Source organism: Malaclemys terrapin, chromosome 7, assembly GCF_027887155.1.
Source record: "Malaclemys terrapin pileata isolate rMalTer1 chromosome 7, rMalTer1.hap1, whole genome shotgun sequence".
NCBI lineage: Eukaryota > Metazoa > Chordata > Testudines > Emydidae > Malaclemys > Malaclemys terrapin.
Window position 1 is genome coordinate 91,575,721 of NC_071511.1, and position 14,675 is coordinate 91,590,395.

Genomic DNA, 14,675 nt, shown 5'->3' on the forward strand with positions numbered 1-14,675 from the left:
TATAAATCAGATCCTCTCCCCTGGCTCTGTTCCCTTTTTATGGATCCTAAGAGGCTCAGGTTAAGTGGAAGGGTCTGGAAGGGGGCATGGTAAGGTGGCAGAGGATAATCCTCAGCTGGTGGAGTGATCACTGTCCTAGTTAGTGTAATTTAGAGCAGCCTTTAGGTTACTCCAAGTTATGACAGAGGCCACTTTAGTCCCTGGTCATCTCCAGGATAGCGGGGGTGGGAGGGGAGGGAACAAGACTTTCTCCACCTTTTCTGTGTCCTGTGCCAAGCACAGCTTGGTGATACTCAGGGATCTCGCCTTTAATGTATGTTAGAGATTGTCTGCTAGGAATAAAGATATACAATATTACAGTTCACACTGACATATAATTTTCTCTTTCAGATATAAGGTTTCTAAAATTTCTTACCTGTCCCTGAGAATTGTCCAAAGCTCTCCACCTAGACAGGCTTCCATCAACATGTATAAATATTTGCTGTCCTTGAATGTCCTGTATAGTCTATTATTTGCAAACAAGAAAATGCAATAAAAGTTAAAGCATTCTTTTTGGTAAAAGGTATTCCTGTGATACTTCACACTCCTTATTAACCATGAATATCACTCACTGTCTTCATTCTGTTGTATCATACTTGAAATGTTTCAGCAGAACAGATGCAGTATTTTAGTGTTGAAGTATTATAAGAGGATGATGTTGCTACTTTGGGAACTAAATTTAGGGCATGACATTTCTAACTACTTAGCCTGACGTTGCTGCTTTCCAAGATCACTTGAAAGAGAGGCAAGACAATATGTACCCCATTTCTTGTAATGAGTAGATCATTTATCCTTCAAAGAGTCAATATATAGATCTGAAGCCTTCCTTTCATTTAATAATTTCAAAAGAATGCCCCTTAATTTTGGTTCATGTAAGAATTTAATACAATTTGCTGTTACATTTCATAGACCTTATAAAAATATCAAAAGATGCTTGTTTCCTCATCCAGGATGATTGAATATGTGGGAAAATCTGCCTAATGAAATAGATGGGGCAATGTAACATGTATTCAGCATGTACTGTATGTCAGGCTTGACCTAGATTCTATGGGAAAACATTCCTTTCTATACATTTCTGCAACATTCTTGTGAAGCAGACTGGAAATTGTGTACCAGCTTCAGATAAATTAAATAAATGGAGTTTATTTATTTAATTAAATATGGAAATAATACAAGGAATTCTAAATGGTTGCATATCTCATTTGTTATTAAACTAAATTAATTTTACTTTACCCATATATTTTTCATTTTAAAGGTGTGGAAGAGCTTTGTACTGACAACATGCAGCTGAATTGCAGACTCTTTCTGGGAGGAAGCTGTACATTTTGGCAGATGGATAGAGGACCGTTGGGGTTTTTGACTCCTGGGAAGTTAAAGTCTGGGAGACAGTTTGGGTTTGTTGGATAAGTACATTAGCTCCCAGTGTTGACATTTAAACCACCATCATTAGATTTCAGAGTTACCATAGCACTGAGGCGAACTATTCTCAGAGCTATTGTTATGTCTGTGAGAGTTATCATTTCAGGCTCTCTGCAGAAAGAAGCACACTTTGCTATGTCTGTTTACACTCAGATCTCACATTTGGAAGGTTTTCTTTGCAACCACATCATATAGAACATTATTTTAAAAAATCTCAAAAGGTTTGATTCTGGAACATAATTCTTCAGCAACGAGTGGATTCTGTAGTATATTCTGTGACTGTGCAATTACACTCATGCACAGGGCTCTGTATGTCTTAAGCATTATGGGCATTATTAATCTCAGGTGACTACAATGAAAACAGAAGGTGTTGCAGAATTGAGCAGTTCAAAGTAAATAACATACTTTGTTATACCTCTCAAGGAGCTGTTGTGTGACATATGCCATGAGACAGGGATAGACTAGCTGGATGCTTGATTGATCATGATGCAAGTTGTTTAGTGCATTAGTCTTTTATTTTTCGAGGCATTTGGTTAAATACTAGCTTAAGTAACATCGAAATGTGTTGGTCTCAACATAGTCCCTATCGGACATTACATCACGAAATTGGGCAGAGTTTGTCTTTGGTCGATGTTTGTACAGCGCACAGCACAATGTCACTTAGTTTTTTTTTATTACTATTGTTATCGTTATTACCCTATCACATATTTTGGAATAACTATTCATCTTTTCACCTCTACTGGAAAAGTCTGAGGCTTATGATCCAGGTCAGGGCTAAGGAGCACTTGCTGAGCTGTTTGAGGAAGCTTGCAAAGTCTGCCTGAGTCAATGTAACTTGTCTCTTGCTTCCGAGAGTGCCAATAGCCACAGAAAAAACAGTTAAAAACTGTAAATGCTCCTCTACTTGTGAAACATTAGTCTTGATTCACTATAGCTAAAACGTACCATGTGTGGTCACAAAAGATTAAAAGAAAGAAAAATGAACCCATCTTTTAGATCCTCACTTAAATACTGGTAAATTTTGCACCTTATTTTGACACTTATTAGGCTTCAGTACAAACTTGTATAGTCAGTCAAAATTAGAGTAATTTAGTTAACTACTTATTATGGTTAAGATCTGTGGAAAGGCTCCAGCAGTGGGATAATATATTGCTAAAAAAAGCAATGTAAATCGGAGGCATGACTTGGGCAAGTAGAAAGCCATGGAGGGCATGTACTTGGGCATGTCTTTACTTGCCTGAGTCATGCGTCACCAGCTACTCTGATATTTATACCCATGCTGGGGGGAGAGGTTGGAAGGGGGGCTACTGAGTATATACTCTACATGCCACCATAAGAAGTATGTAGCATAAACCTACCTAAACAGTTTCTGATCAATTTTAACATCTCTAGGTTTACCCATCCTTATAGCAGCCTTTCAAATGGTTCATTACATGAACAGCCTTATTTTAGTGCTTTCTTTTCCAGTATTCTGCATAGACCTGAAGATAAGATACTGGAAAGTATTTCTGTTTATCTTACATAAACATTAAATACACACAAAAAAGAAGGAAAAAAAGTTGATTAGTATATATTTAATTAGCTATTGAGGTTAATGGTACTAGTCATGTAAAAGTTTGCAGGATCAGGCTCCTAATCTTGAGAATATGTTCTCTTTCAATTATGTTAAAATGTCCTTTATGTTTTAGTGGTTATGTTCTGCTAACTCTGTTATATAATGGCACCTTCCATTACATTAGTATATTGATTCAGACAGTGGGTAGCACATTAAAAACTTTAGAAAATATTTTGTATCCTGTAATAGTCTACAAGGAGTACTTGCAATTTCAGTGCTATCTCAAATCTAGATAACTGAGGCATTTTTGTGGATCAAATATGAAAGAAAAGCGAAGTGTAAAGATAATTGAAGCATTACAAGGTGCCACCTTGTTTACTTCATACAGTAACTGTTGTGGCAAATTAATCAAGCATGAGGTTGAAATAAACATATTACAAAGGCAATAACAGATGGTCCTTCAATCCCCAATAAAAGGTATACATATACAATTTTCATTTCAAGCCTGTGTAATTTAATGCTCATGTAAGATAAGATACTAGAAAACATTTCTCTTTGTCTGACGTCTAACGTAGAGTACAGGAAACTAAATCACTACTCTTCAAAAATATACAGATAACTCCCTGGCAAAGTTATTGTTCCATTTCATCTCAATTCTAGAAGAGAGTATTTGCTATTCTTATAGGTTTAAATCCAGGCACAGAGAAATCTTTTGTGTGTAGGTCTCCTTCCTCCAGAGTGAAAGTAAGGCTCAGCAGCCCCCTGTTCCCTCTTCTTTTAAACCTCACAGAGGCCCCTCTGCCATCCAAGGTCTGCACAGAGGTAGGAAATGAGACTAGACAGCCAGGGAGAAGCGAGTATGTTAGGGACACATCATCTCTGCTCCAGCTCTGTGGAGTTCACCTGGGTAAATAATAAAGCTCCATGGTATATTTTCTGCTGAGCCCCCATCTCCAGTGGAATTGAGCTGCAAGGGAGTGGGAGTTCTGCCAAAGGCCAGAGCTGGTGCAAAGGCACAGAGCTTCCCCATGAATCAGAGTATCTGCCAGGTTTCTGATGGGTGTTACAGCATATTTTGCTGGGGAGGAGACACCCCCAGCTGAGTGATGTGTGTGTGGGGGAAATCTCTGTAAGGGTGTCCTCCTGGAGAGTTCATCCCCCACAGACCTGTGTATGGATTTTACCAGAGAGAGAATGATTTGGGCGATAGTTTACTTAATTTACCGAATTTGCTAAATAATATTGCCAATACCTTTGCAATATTTATTGAATGTCAGATTTTTCAACTATCCAAGACTCTTACAATAATCTTGAATATATAAGGAAGCATCTCACCATCCTGTTTTCCCTGCAAATATTCACAATTTTAAGGGATGCTCAGTGTCAGATAATGTAAGTGTGATTATGGTTAGAAAAGTGACTATAGCCTCTTGTTACACATCTGTTTATCTTTCTGATCAACATTTGGTGTTACCGCTTTTTACTCTTGGAGAGCCAATAAAGCTAAAGAATAATGAGCTAGATTCTGTTTTGGCATGCACATAATCAAAATATTTGCTGAATATTGTTGACTCTCTACTACTGTTGTTGTTGCATGATCCAGAAAGACTACAGCTTGACTTCCAGAATCTAGGTTGAGTTTTCAGGGCTGAGAGTTAAAAATATTGAGCAGATTTGTCAACTCATTGAGAGACAATAAACATGGAACACTATGGTGCCATATTTGCAGAGTCCCTTGACTGAGATGAACTGCGATTAAAAGGTGTTTTACCTATAGTGCTTGTGGGACAATTCATGATCAATTCCATAACACACTGCAATTTTATAAGAAACAATAACCAGACTGGAACGTTCTCAACTTGAAATGAGTTTATAAAGTGTAGTGACAGTACCTCACAATGAAGTCTGAGTGAGCCCCCTGCATTATCTGCTTCTCTGAGCGTATGTGCTCCTGCTGTCTTGTGTCCACTATGTGACGTTTCTTCAGTATCTTCATTGCAAATGTTTTGGATTCTTCACTTTTCAACTGGACCTTGAATAAAAGTGGCAAATATATTAGTTAGAAGCAGTGCCCGTAACTCCCTAACAATCTGGAATTTTGGATGAATTTAGCTCCTTCCAAAAATGTTAGATCTTTTGGAGAATAGAAAGTTTATTTCATAGGGGGATATAAACATAATTAAACAAACTGAAATAAAAATGAACCTAATTCTTAGAGCACTCAAGATGACTGTTCTTGTCTTCAGTATTCTGCAATCTCAAAGGGACTGACAAATTGACTTTTCTTCAGTTCCTCCACCTACCACAAATATGCTGTCCCCTTCTCTTACCTTCTTAACAATCTCCAGCCTCATCCCTTCCTCAGTGGAACAGCAGTCTCAAACTCCTGGAATGCTTACTCTCATCAACTGACCCAGCCTCCCTGCACAGAGAGCCACTCTGAATTTCATGATCAATTTTTCCTGTTCCTAGCATGACACCCCAGTGCAACCTATCTCCCACTCCTGATTTCTAAGCCAAGAGAAGCATTTGGCAGAATGGATAGATGGGTCACATTAAGAGGCCAGGTGAAGCCAGAGGAAGGACAGGAGGAGAGTTTGTAGCAGCAAAAATGTATTCAGGCATAAGTTATGACTCAAGAGCTCCCAAGAGCTAGGAACCCTCCCTTTTTTCCAGCACAGTGTTCCCTAGCTTCAATCTTAGGAAATTAACTGGCTCCCCCGGGGATAACCATTTGGAAATTAGCCAGTTTCTTATGCCTTAATAAAACACACGTTTTAACTCATTGGATCTGTTCACTGCAAACCAGATTTCTAAATGTAGCATATTGCTACACCATATCCACTGATACATTTGCTAGTACAATATGCCATTGAATTGAAAAGCCATTTACAATAACTTTCTGTGCTGAGGGGAAAAACAACCACAACAGCATTATATATTTCCCTCAGGTATACCCACAGCATAAAGATGCTGGTTCTAATAAGTGTACAACTTTAATAAAACCCTTTTTCTATAACTATAACATTTCCACTGACTCTGACAAGGGAATATAGTCCTTGAAAGGTTTAAATGCATGAGCAAAGCTAGCTTTTCAATGGTGCTGCTCTGGCATGCCTTTACTTTTAACCTTGACTCTCAACTAATCTATTTTTCTTGTTAAGAAAACAGATGTCTGTAAAGTTTAAGCTTTTTGTTGTTGTTGTTGTTGCTTAGCCTAAGCACAGGAATCACTTAAGATCCCTCAGAACTTCTCCCTGTATGCAGTGGGCCAAATTCTGCATTGACTTACATCCTGTGAATTGACATCAGTATCCATTAGCAGACAATGGAGTTGAATAGTGTTTAAGTCAATAGAGAATTTGGCCTGATATATTCATCTGCTTTCACAGATAAGAACTTACTGGTATGGCATCTGAGGGGCTTTCAAGAATGCAAAACTAACAGAAGGGACCAGGCACCAGGCACCCAAGCACATGCTTGGGGCGGCACCTGGTAAGGGGCGGCGGGGGGAGTGCGGCGCGGCATTCCGCGGGGGCGGGTGCTCCGGCAGCGCGGCGCGGCGCTGGGGGGGCGGGCTCCAGTTGCGCGGGGCTCGGCGAGGGGGCGGTGTGGGCGTGGCGCTGGAAAGGGGTTCTGGCGGCGCTCGGCGGGGGAGGGGGCGGGCTCCGGCGGTGGGGGACGTCGCGGGGCTCGGCACTCGGGGGGGTTCCGGTGGCGCTCGGCGCAGGACTCCGGCGCACGGCGCTTGGCGGGGGGGCAGCACGGCGCTTGGCTGGGGGGGGGAGCGGCGCGGCCTGGCGCTTGGTGGGTGGCCTGGGGGGGGCGGCACTTTTTTTTGCTGCTTGGGGCAGCAAAAAAGCTAGAGCAGGTCCTGATCCTGTCTCCTTCCTTCTTCACAAATTAGCAAGATTCCTTGGAGCTGTCTTGATATCTTAGTCTAGCCACTCAAGACAACAAACAAACAAAAACCTCCCATGTTGAACAAAGGAATATAATTACAAAATGCTAGACAAGCAGACATGTAACTAGGTGCTGTGACTGATCCACATGATCTTTTATGCAGTTGAAAAGAAAAATTGACCTCCAACCAGTTTCCTTGTAGCTATCACCAAATGACAGAATAAATTGATAATTCGCCCGTCTGGCCTACTACTTTGCTAAATTCCTCCTCTTGTTACAGTAAACCAGTCACATCACATCACGTTGTCACATTGTGAAGAGTGCACATAGTTAATTAAATTTTTTCCATATAGTACAGTGTATGGTACAAATGCTATTTGGCAATTTTTATGAAAACACAGAGATGAAGCCAGCTTTCATTTTCAGGTTTCATTTTACAACTTCTCTATCAATGTACCCAGGATTTTGAAATGCAGGCCAGATCAGAACTCTAGTTTGTCTCTGAGGGAGGGACATAATATGGATAGAACATAACCTAATTTTTTTTTAAAAATATTTTTTATTAAAAAAAGGACAGCCATATGTTCTTAAGAGAAAAGGAAAATAAAAAGATCTAAGAAAAGTCACCTTCAAAATTTTTCCTAGCCTGTCTTTGAAAACTATAATTTTTAAATCCTTCCACTTTCCCATCAATCCTTGCTGAGTGGCTATGAAGACACTTTAAATGGTTCAGTTCATGCCAACTGTGTAATAACAGAGTGGAAAAATCTGTAGATTAATTTGCTCAGAATCAGAGCTTTTACTGGAAATTAAACTGACATAACAGCTGTCCTCTCTAAAGCCAGGGTAACACATATGGATATACTAAATTTAAACCAAGGGCTAGATCCTCAGCTGGTATAAATGTACACCAAATAGCACTATTTAAAGAGCAACACTTGCCCATGTGATTCAGCAATAATGTTTAATAAATGACAATCCATTTTTATACATATACATTTTTTATCATAAACTCTAATCTATAATGACCCAATGTCCATTTTACTGGCATGGCTGTCTGTTTTAGGTAAACTATGAAGACCAAGGGTGTGCTCGGACTCTTATGTGGACTCTCAGCCAATCTGCTCAAGATTGTCCCATACTATGGTGTTATGTTTAGCACCTGTGAGTTCTGCAAGCAGGTCTGTCTCTACAGAAATGGTTATATTATAGTTCTTCACATTTGTCATAGACATGTCATATTTGCTTGCTGCCTCATGGAAAAAGGCTACAGAATCTCATGACAAGTAGTTTGTATGACACAGTGTAAGATTGATGAATTCTAATAAGATCAAGAAAATCTGAAGATGGATTGAACATCCTAGCATTACTTAGACCCTTCTGATAACACTTCTGAGGGTTTTACTTTTACATATGTTTCTGTCACTACGTGCATTGGAAGCACGTTGTTTCAGACTCTGATTTCCTGGCTTATGTTTCTTGCTCTTGGCATACGCTGATATGCTGATGTTCTATAAGTATTCCCATTGCCACTGATACAAGTGGTTGCCTGTCTTTGCTTTGCAATAAATGGGATATATATCCTTAGGTGGTTGTAAGTCTGTTTTTAAATTTTGAACCATTCTTTTCTTAAAAACCTCTTGTTGTGCCAGTATAATTTAAGTCCTGGTATTTGTGGTTTTTTATTTTCTCCATAGTTGCAAGCATTTTCAGTCCCACACGAAACTTTTGTTTTTCCAGAAGAACAGCTCTTGCTTCCCACACCAAGACTCTCAATTATTATTTTTAGATGAAGCTTATGTTTGCCATCTCATTTTATGAGAGACTGGGTATGGAGACCTATACAATCCACATCAAATTAAGAGAAATATTTCTTGTCACTCATCCATCAAGGTTTCCCAATTACTCCGTTATGTTTACACTGTACTGTGCTGCACTGCTATGCTTTATGCCTATACAACTTAAAAATAGGGAGGAGGGGAATAGTTCTGGATTTACTGCATGTAGAAAATGAGGGAGTTATGTGTATTATTTTGCATAAATATCATATATATCTCAACTCACCCATTTGGTATTATTCTAACTGATTACACAGAGTTAAATCAAAGAAGGCTCAAAGTGGGAGAACAAAGAAGAAACAAAACAATGGCAAAGATAAGGTATAGTCCAGTCCAGAGAATACCAATGGTCCTCGAGGAAACAATGGAGAAATTATTAATTGATGAATGCTCCTACCAGGCTCTAAAGTTTATTTTTTCCAGACCTGAGCTTAAGATCAAAGAGCTTAAGATCAAATAATAATAGTATCCCGAAAGAAGCAGATTGAGAGGGTTGTCAGCAGCTTCTGAGGGAAAGATACTGGCAGAGACACACTGACAGAAAGGGCAGCAAGGAGACTGTCTCTCTCAACCCAGAGATGGAAGTGACCAGGCTGAATGGAATGTACCAAAGCTTGCAAGGAAAGAGTAAGGTTTAGATAAGGGAAAATATGCACATGGGACTTTTTTGTTTTATTCCTTTTGTTGTGTACTATATACCTTTGGGCAAATAAATTATGCTTTGTTTTGAGGAAGCTATTTTTGAATCACTTTAATCAGTCACTGTCAAAGGTTCCCAGAGGATACTGGTGCCAAACACAATTGAGCCTGTTGGGTTAACACAGTTGGGAAACAGGGGGTCTGTAGCCCAGAGATACAAGCTAAGAGAGGTAGGATTGCAGGGTTCTACCTAGAAAGGGGTGAAGGTAGTAAAACCTGTCCCCCCAAGAGTGCACTGAAGAGAGACTAAACAGAAAATAAAGCATAGTTTTCTTTATAACAGTGACATTGCAAAATCTAGTTTGCTCTGTCAGGTAGCCAAATTGCTCAGTTTTCTATCAGAATTATGCATTCAATAAAGAGAAAACAGCTGCCAACATTAATAATTTCAAACAAAAGCCAGTGCACCATCCATGGTGGTACTGCAGGCATTACAAATAGGACTTGTTTTCTTTTGTCATTTATTTTTTATAGACAAATAGTTCAGAAAAAAACAACTAATATATAAACAATGGAGTCAACAGAAAATCATTAGAAGATTCAATACAAAAGCTAAAGTGTTCCATTTTTATATGTGAATTTTATTTGTAAGGCATTACTACTGCCTACCTTTATTTTTAACTTTGACGTATAATAAACATTTGTAATGATCTGAGTGATTTTCAGATCAATAACTTTTAAAATTTTATGATGACTGGTAATAACAATAAATCATACTTCTTCTTCCCTTTCTAGTAGGTCATTCTAATGGCATGGATTTTTGCTAAGGTTATGTCATTTATATCAAAGACCTTTTTTTTTTTAATGACTGGCTTTAGTGATGCAAGTAACTTATTGAAGGTTCCAAGGAAGCTTCAAAATAAATAAATAGTGCAAGAGTAGATACTTTTTGGACAGAAAAAAAGTCAGCAGTTTTCTTATTATCTAATAACAGTTATACCTTCACCTCCATACAGAACACACAAAAAGCAACAACTATCCAATGCAAGGCATTGACCTACAGCAACAAGAAAATTCAGTCAAATTTTCCACTCACATTCCGAACTTACTTTAAATCGCATAGGTATTGCAAGAGTTTGAGATCAGTGTGGGATTCATTTGTATTGTATCTTCTTGAGACACCAAAACAAAACCAGTGAGTTACAGACCCAGAGGCTTAAATTTGGATCTTCTTCCTTCCTATGGGTTTGCCAGACCTTTTGGAGGTGAATTTAATGCTGATTTTACAGCCTGGAAATGGAAATCCTGCAGTTATTTACAGGTAAAGTACAGGTATTGGCACTGTAAACTTCCCCACCCTCTTCAGGGAGCCTCAAACCTGATAAGTCTCCATGCCCAATCCATTTTTGGTGTTCCTGCTGAGATTGCCAAATAGTGCTAATTGTGCTGGTTGAGATTATGATGTAAACTCCTGGATTCAGACCACCAACTCATTTCTATTAATCCACCGAACAGTCATCATCTTGTTATGATTTTCGGTAACTATTGACCTTTCTTAAGCCCAGTGACTTAGATGGGAAAAGATTATTCTTTCGTTAACAACCCTCTGAATGATGTGGTCCCCTAATTAAGTCATACACTTAATAGGACTTTCATATATTTTTCAGATTTTATTTTTTTATTACAATTTTTAAAATGGGAGAAAAAAAAAAAGCTAAAAGTTGCCATATAAAGATCACTATTGACCAAATGAGACAAGGGCGGCCAAGAACATTTACCCCACAGTTTTGACAAGAAAATGCCACACAAGGATACAGAAGCCAAAAATGTTTGTGTATCCCAACTCATCAGCAGGCTGACATGTTCAGTAAAGTTCAGCCATCTGGGAAACCCACCACAAAAATTTGCCAAATATTTTTGCAGTGGAATAAGGGCTGGCTCCAGCTTTTTTGCTACCTCAAGTGGCGAAAAAAAAAAAAAAAAAGATAAAGCTCTGATCGGCGGCAGCTCAGCCGTGCCGCTTAATTCTTCGGCAGCAATTTGGCGGTAGGTCCTTCACTCCGAGAGGGACTGAGGAACCCGCTGCCGAATTGCCGCTGAAGACCCGGACGTGCCGCCCCTTTCCATTGGCCGCCCCAAGCACCTGCTTCCTTTGCTGGTGCCTGGAGCCGGCCCTGAGTGGAATGTATGAAGCAAAATTGTTGGGGAATTTTGCAAATGAGCCATCCTTTTGGAATTTTAAAAACCTGCCTTTAACAACACAGAAAATTTCAAAGGCCCTAGAGTAATTGTAGGTTCATAGGGAGTCCTGCTGGGCAGAACCACAAGTATCAATCACCTGCTCCTGAGGCCAGAACAGTAGCTGTGAGGGTCGACACAGTAGCTACTGGCTGACCTTTCTCCCTATCAGTTCTTTACAGGTTGGAAAGCATACTGGTTATTTATTCTTCCTTCCGCCCCTCTACAGTCTTCTTTTCAGTTTTCTCAGCTTTCAGAGCAGCATAGGTCTGAACAAAGGACTTGTCTCCAGAAGTGGATGCCAACTCTCACTACCCAGGTAAAGAACTTTTTAAATATTATGGTTTTTTAAATCGGTGAAGGGGACTGTGTAAGGAAAAAGTGTAGAGAAGTTGGAAAGAGCTAAGCAATGACAATATTCAGAACTTATATTCACTGAAGGGCCCAGGAATCCAGAGACATAGTGTGTGCGTGCAGGAGCGGCACCAGGGTTTTTGCCACCCTAGGCGGCAGCACTCCTCCTCTGAGCATTCAGGAGGGCTGGGGTCTTCGGCGCATTTCGGCGGCGGGTCCCGGAGAGAGTGAAGGACCTGCTGCTGAATTTCTGCCGAAGATCCGGAGTGGAAGGACCCTCCGCCGCCGAATTTCCGCCAAGGGTGGCAAAATGCCGCCCCCCCCAAATCCTGCTGCCCTAGGTGACTGCCTAGGGTTACCTAGTGGAAACGCTGGCCCTGTGTGTGTGTGTGTATCCAATCCAAGCAGCACTTCACACCTCCCACTGTGTTCAAAGATCTCCAGGTTTCTCTGATATTAGGTCCACTACTTCAGTGCTCACTCTAATCTGCACAAACTGAGTAGTGGAACGCTTCATCCGAGGGTGCTAAAGCAGTTGGCAGATGACATTGCAGAGCCATTGGCCATTATCTTTGAAAACTCATGGCGATCGGGGGAGGTCCCGGATGACTGGAAAAAGGCTAATGTAGTGCCCATCTTTAAAAAAGGGAAGGAGGATCCAGGGAACTACAGGCCAGTCAGCCTCTCCTCAGTCCCTGGAAAAATCATGGAGCAGGTCCTCAAGGAATCAATTCTGAAGCACTTAGAGGAGAGGAAAGTGATCAGGAACAGTCAGCATGGATTCACCAAGGGCAAGTCATGCCTGACTAACCTAATTGCCTTCTATGATGAGATAACAGGCTCTGTGGATGAGGGGAAAACAGTGGATGTGTTATTCCTTGACTTTAGCAAAGCTTTTTATACAGTCTCCCACAGTATTCTTGCCAGCAAGTTAAAGAAGTATGGGCTGGATGAATGGACTATAAGGTGGATAGAAAGCTGGCTAGATCATCGGGCTCAATGGGTAGTGATCAATGGCTCCGTGTCTAGTTGGCAGGCGGTTTCAAGCGGAGTGCCCCAAGGGTCGGTCCTGGGGCCAGTTTTGTTCAATATCTTCATTAATGATCTGGAGGATGGCGTGGACTGCACTCTCAGCAAGTCTGCAGATGACACTAAACTGGGAGGAGTGGTAGATACGCTGGAGGGCAGGGATAGGATACAGAGGGACCTAGACAAATTAGAGGATTGGGCCAAAAGAAACCTGATGAGGTTCAACAAGGACAAGTGCAGAGTCCTGCACTTAGGACGGAAGAATCCCATTCACTGTTACAGACTTGGAACCTAATGGCTAGGAAGCAGTTCTGCAGAAAAGGACCTAGGGGTTACAGTTGACGAGAAGCTGGATATGAGTCGACAATGTGCCCTTGTCACCAAGAAGGCTAACGGCATTTTGGGCTGTATAAGTAGGGGCATTGCCAGCAGATCGAGGGACGTGATCATTCCCCTCTATTCGACATTGGTGAGGCCTCATCTGGAGTACTGTGTCCAGTTTTGGGCCCCACACTACAAGAAGGATGTGGAAAAATTGGAAAGAGTCCAGTGGAGGGTAACAAAAATGATTAGGGGGGCTGGAGCACATGACTTATGAGGAGAGGCTGAGGGAACCTGAAGAAGAGAAGAATGAGGGGGGATTTGATAGCTGCCTTCAGCTACCTGAAAGGGGATTCCAAAGAGGATGGATCTAGACTGTTCTCATTGGTACCTGATGACAGAACAAGGAGTAATGGTCTCAAGTTGCAGTGGGGGAGGTTTAGGTTGGATATTAGGAAAAACTTTTTCACTATGAGGGTGGTCAAGCACTGGAATGGGTTACCTAGGGAGGTGGTGGAATCTCTTTCCTTAGAGGATTTTAAGGTCAGGCTTGACAAAGCCCTGGTTGGGATGATCTAGTTGGGAATTGGTCCTGCTTTGAGCAGGGGTTGGATTAGATGACCTCCTGAGGTCCCTTCCAACCCTGATATTCTATTCTTCTATGATCTACGATTCTATGAAATCAGACTGAACACTGGACCTGGTAGTAGAGCAGTCTAGAAAGCTCCCAGTATACTGAGGAGTGTATGTCCCTATTCTTTTGTCTTGGGCAAGGTCCCTTTTTCATTGAGCTTGTTAAAAACACAAAGCCTAAAAGGTATTGCTGAGCACTGCTCCTCTTTCTCTGATCTGTTTGTTGCAAATGAAATTATGAAGCAGAATTCCTGTTTCTCTTTCCACCACATTTTCAGTAAACACAGTTGCAAACTGAAGTAACACTGTTAATTCTCACTGAAATGTAAAGGAAAAGGAATAAGGCAGAGAGTGGAGACAGAACTCATGCTCAGATTCCATGCTGAAGGGTGATGTATAAAAATCTAGGTTGAGAGATAAAATTAGATTATATGGATTAGATTAGACAGCTCTGAAGGACTCTTCGTTTGCAATTGAACTGCATCCCAATGACACAGAGTGAAGTGAAACCTTGTTTAAACGTAAATCAGTCTGCAATGGTAACAACAGAAATGCTATGGGAAAAATTGTTTCCATTTATTTTCCATTGGCCTAGAGACTGCAGTGGATAGGACACCAAATATAGAGATTTGGTTAAAGTTGTGTCTGCAACTTTAATTAGCATAGTTTAAAGTAACAGAACTAGGGAGAACAGCCAGCCGTCTCCT

At 40.7% G+C, this 14,675-nt stretch overlaps 1 protein-coding gene across 4 annotated transcripts in view; it reads right to left on the minus strand.

Annotated features, from left to right (window-relative positions):
- PRKG1 (protein kinase cGMP-dependent 1) overlaps window positions 1-14,675 on the minus strand; it is a 925,158-nt gene that overhangs the window by 16,417 nt on the left and 894,066 nt on the right. For all 4 annotated transcript variants that reach the window (XM_054034323.1, XM_054034322.1, XM_054034325.1 and 1 more), the window contains 2 exons: window positions 4,906-5,045; window positions 416-505 (listed from right to left, as the gene is read on the minus strand). In XM_054034323.1, the coding sequence (XP_053890298.1) occupies window positions 416-505; window positions 4,906-5,045 (230 nt within the window). The remainder of the gene's footprint in view (window positions 1-415; window positions 506-4,905; window positions 5,046-14,675) is intronic.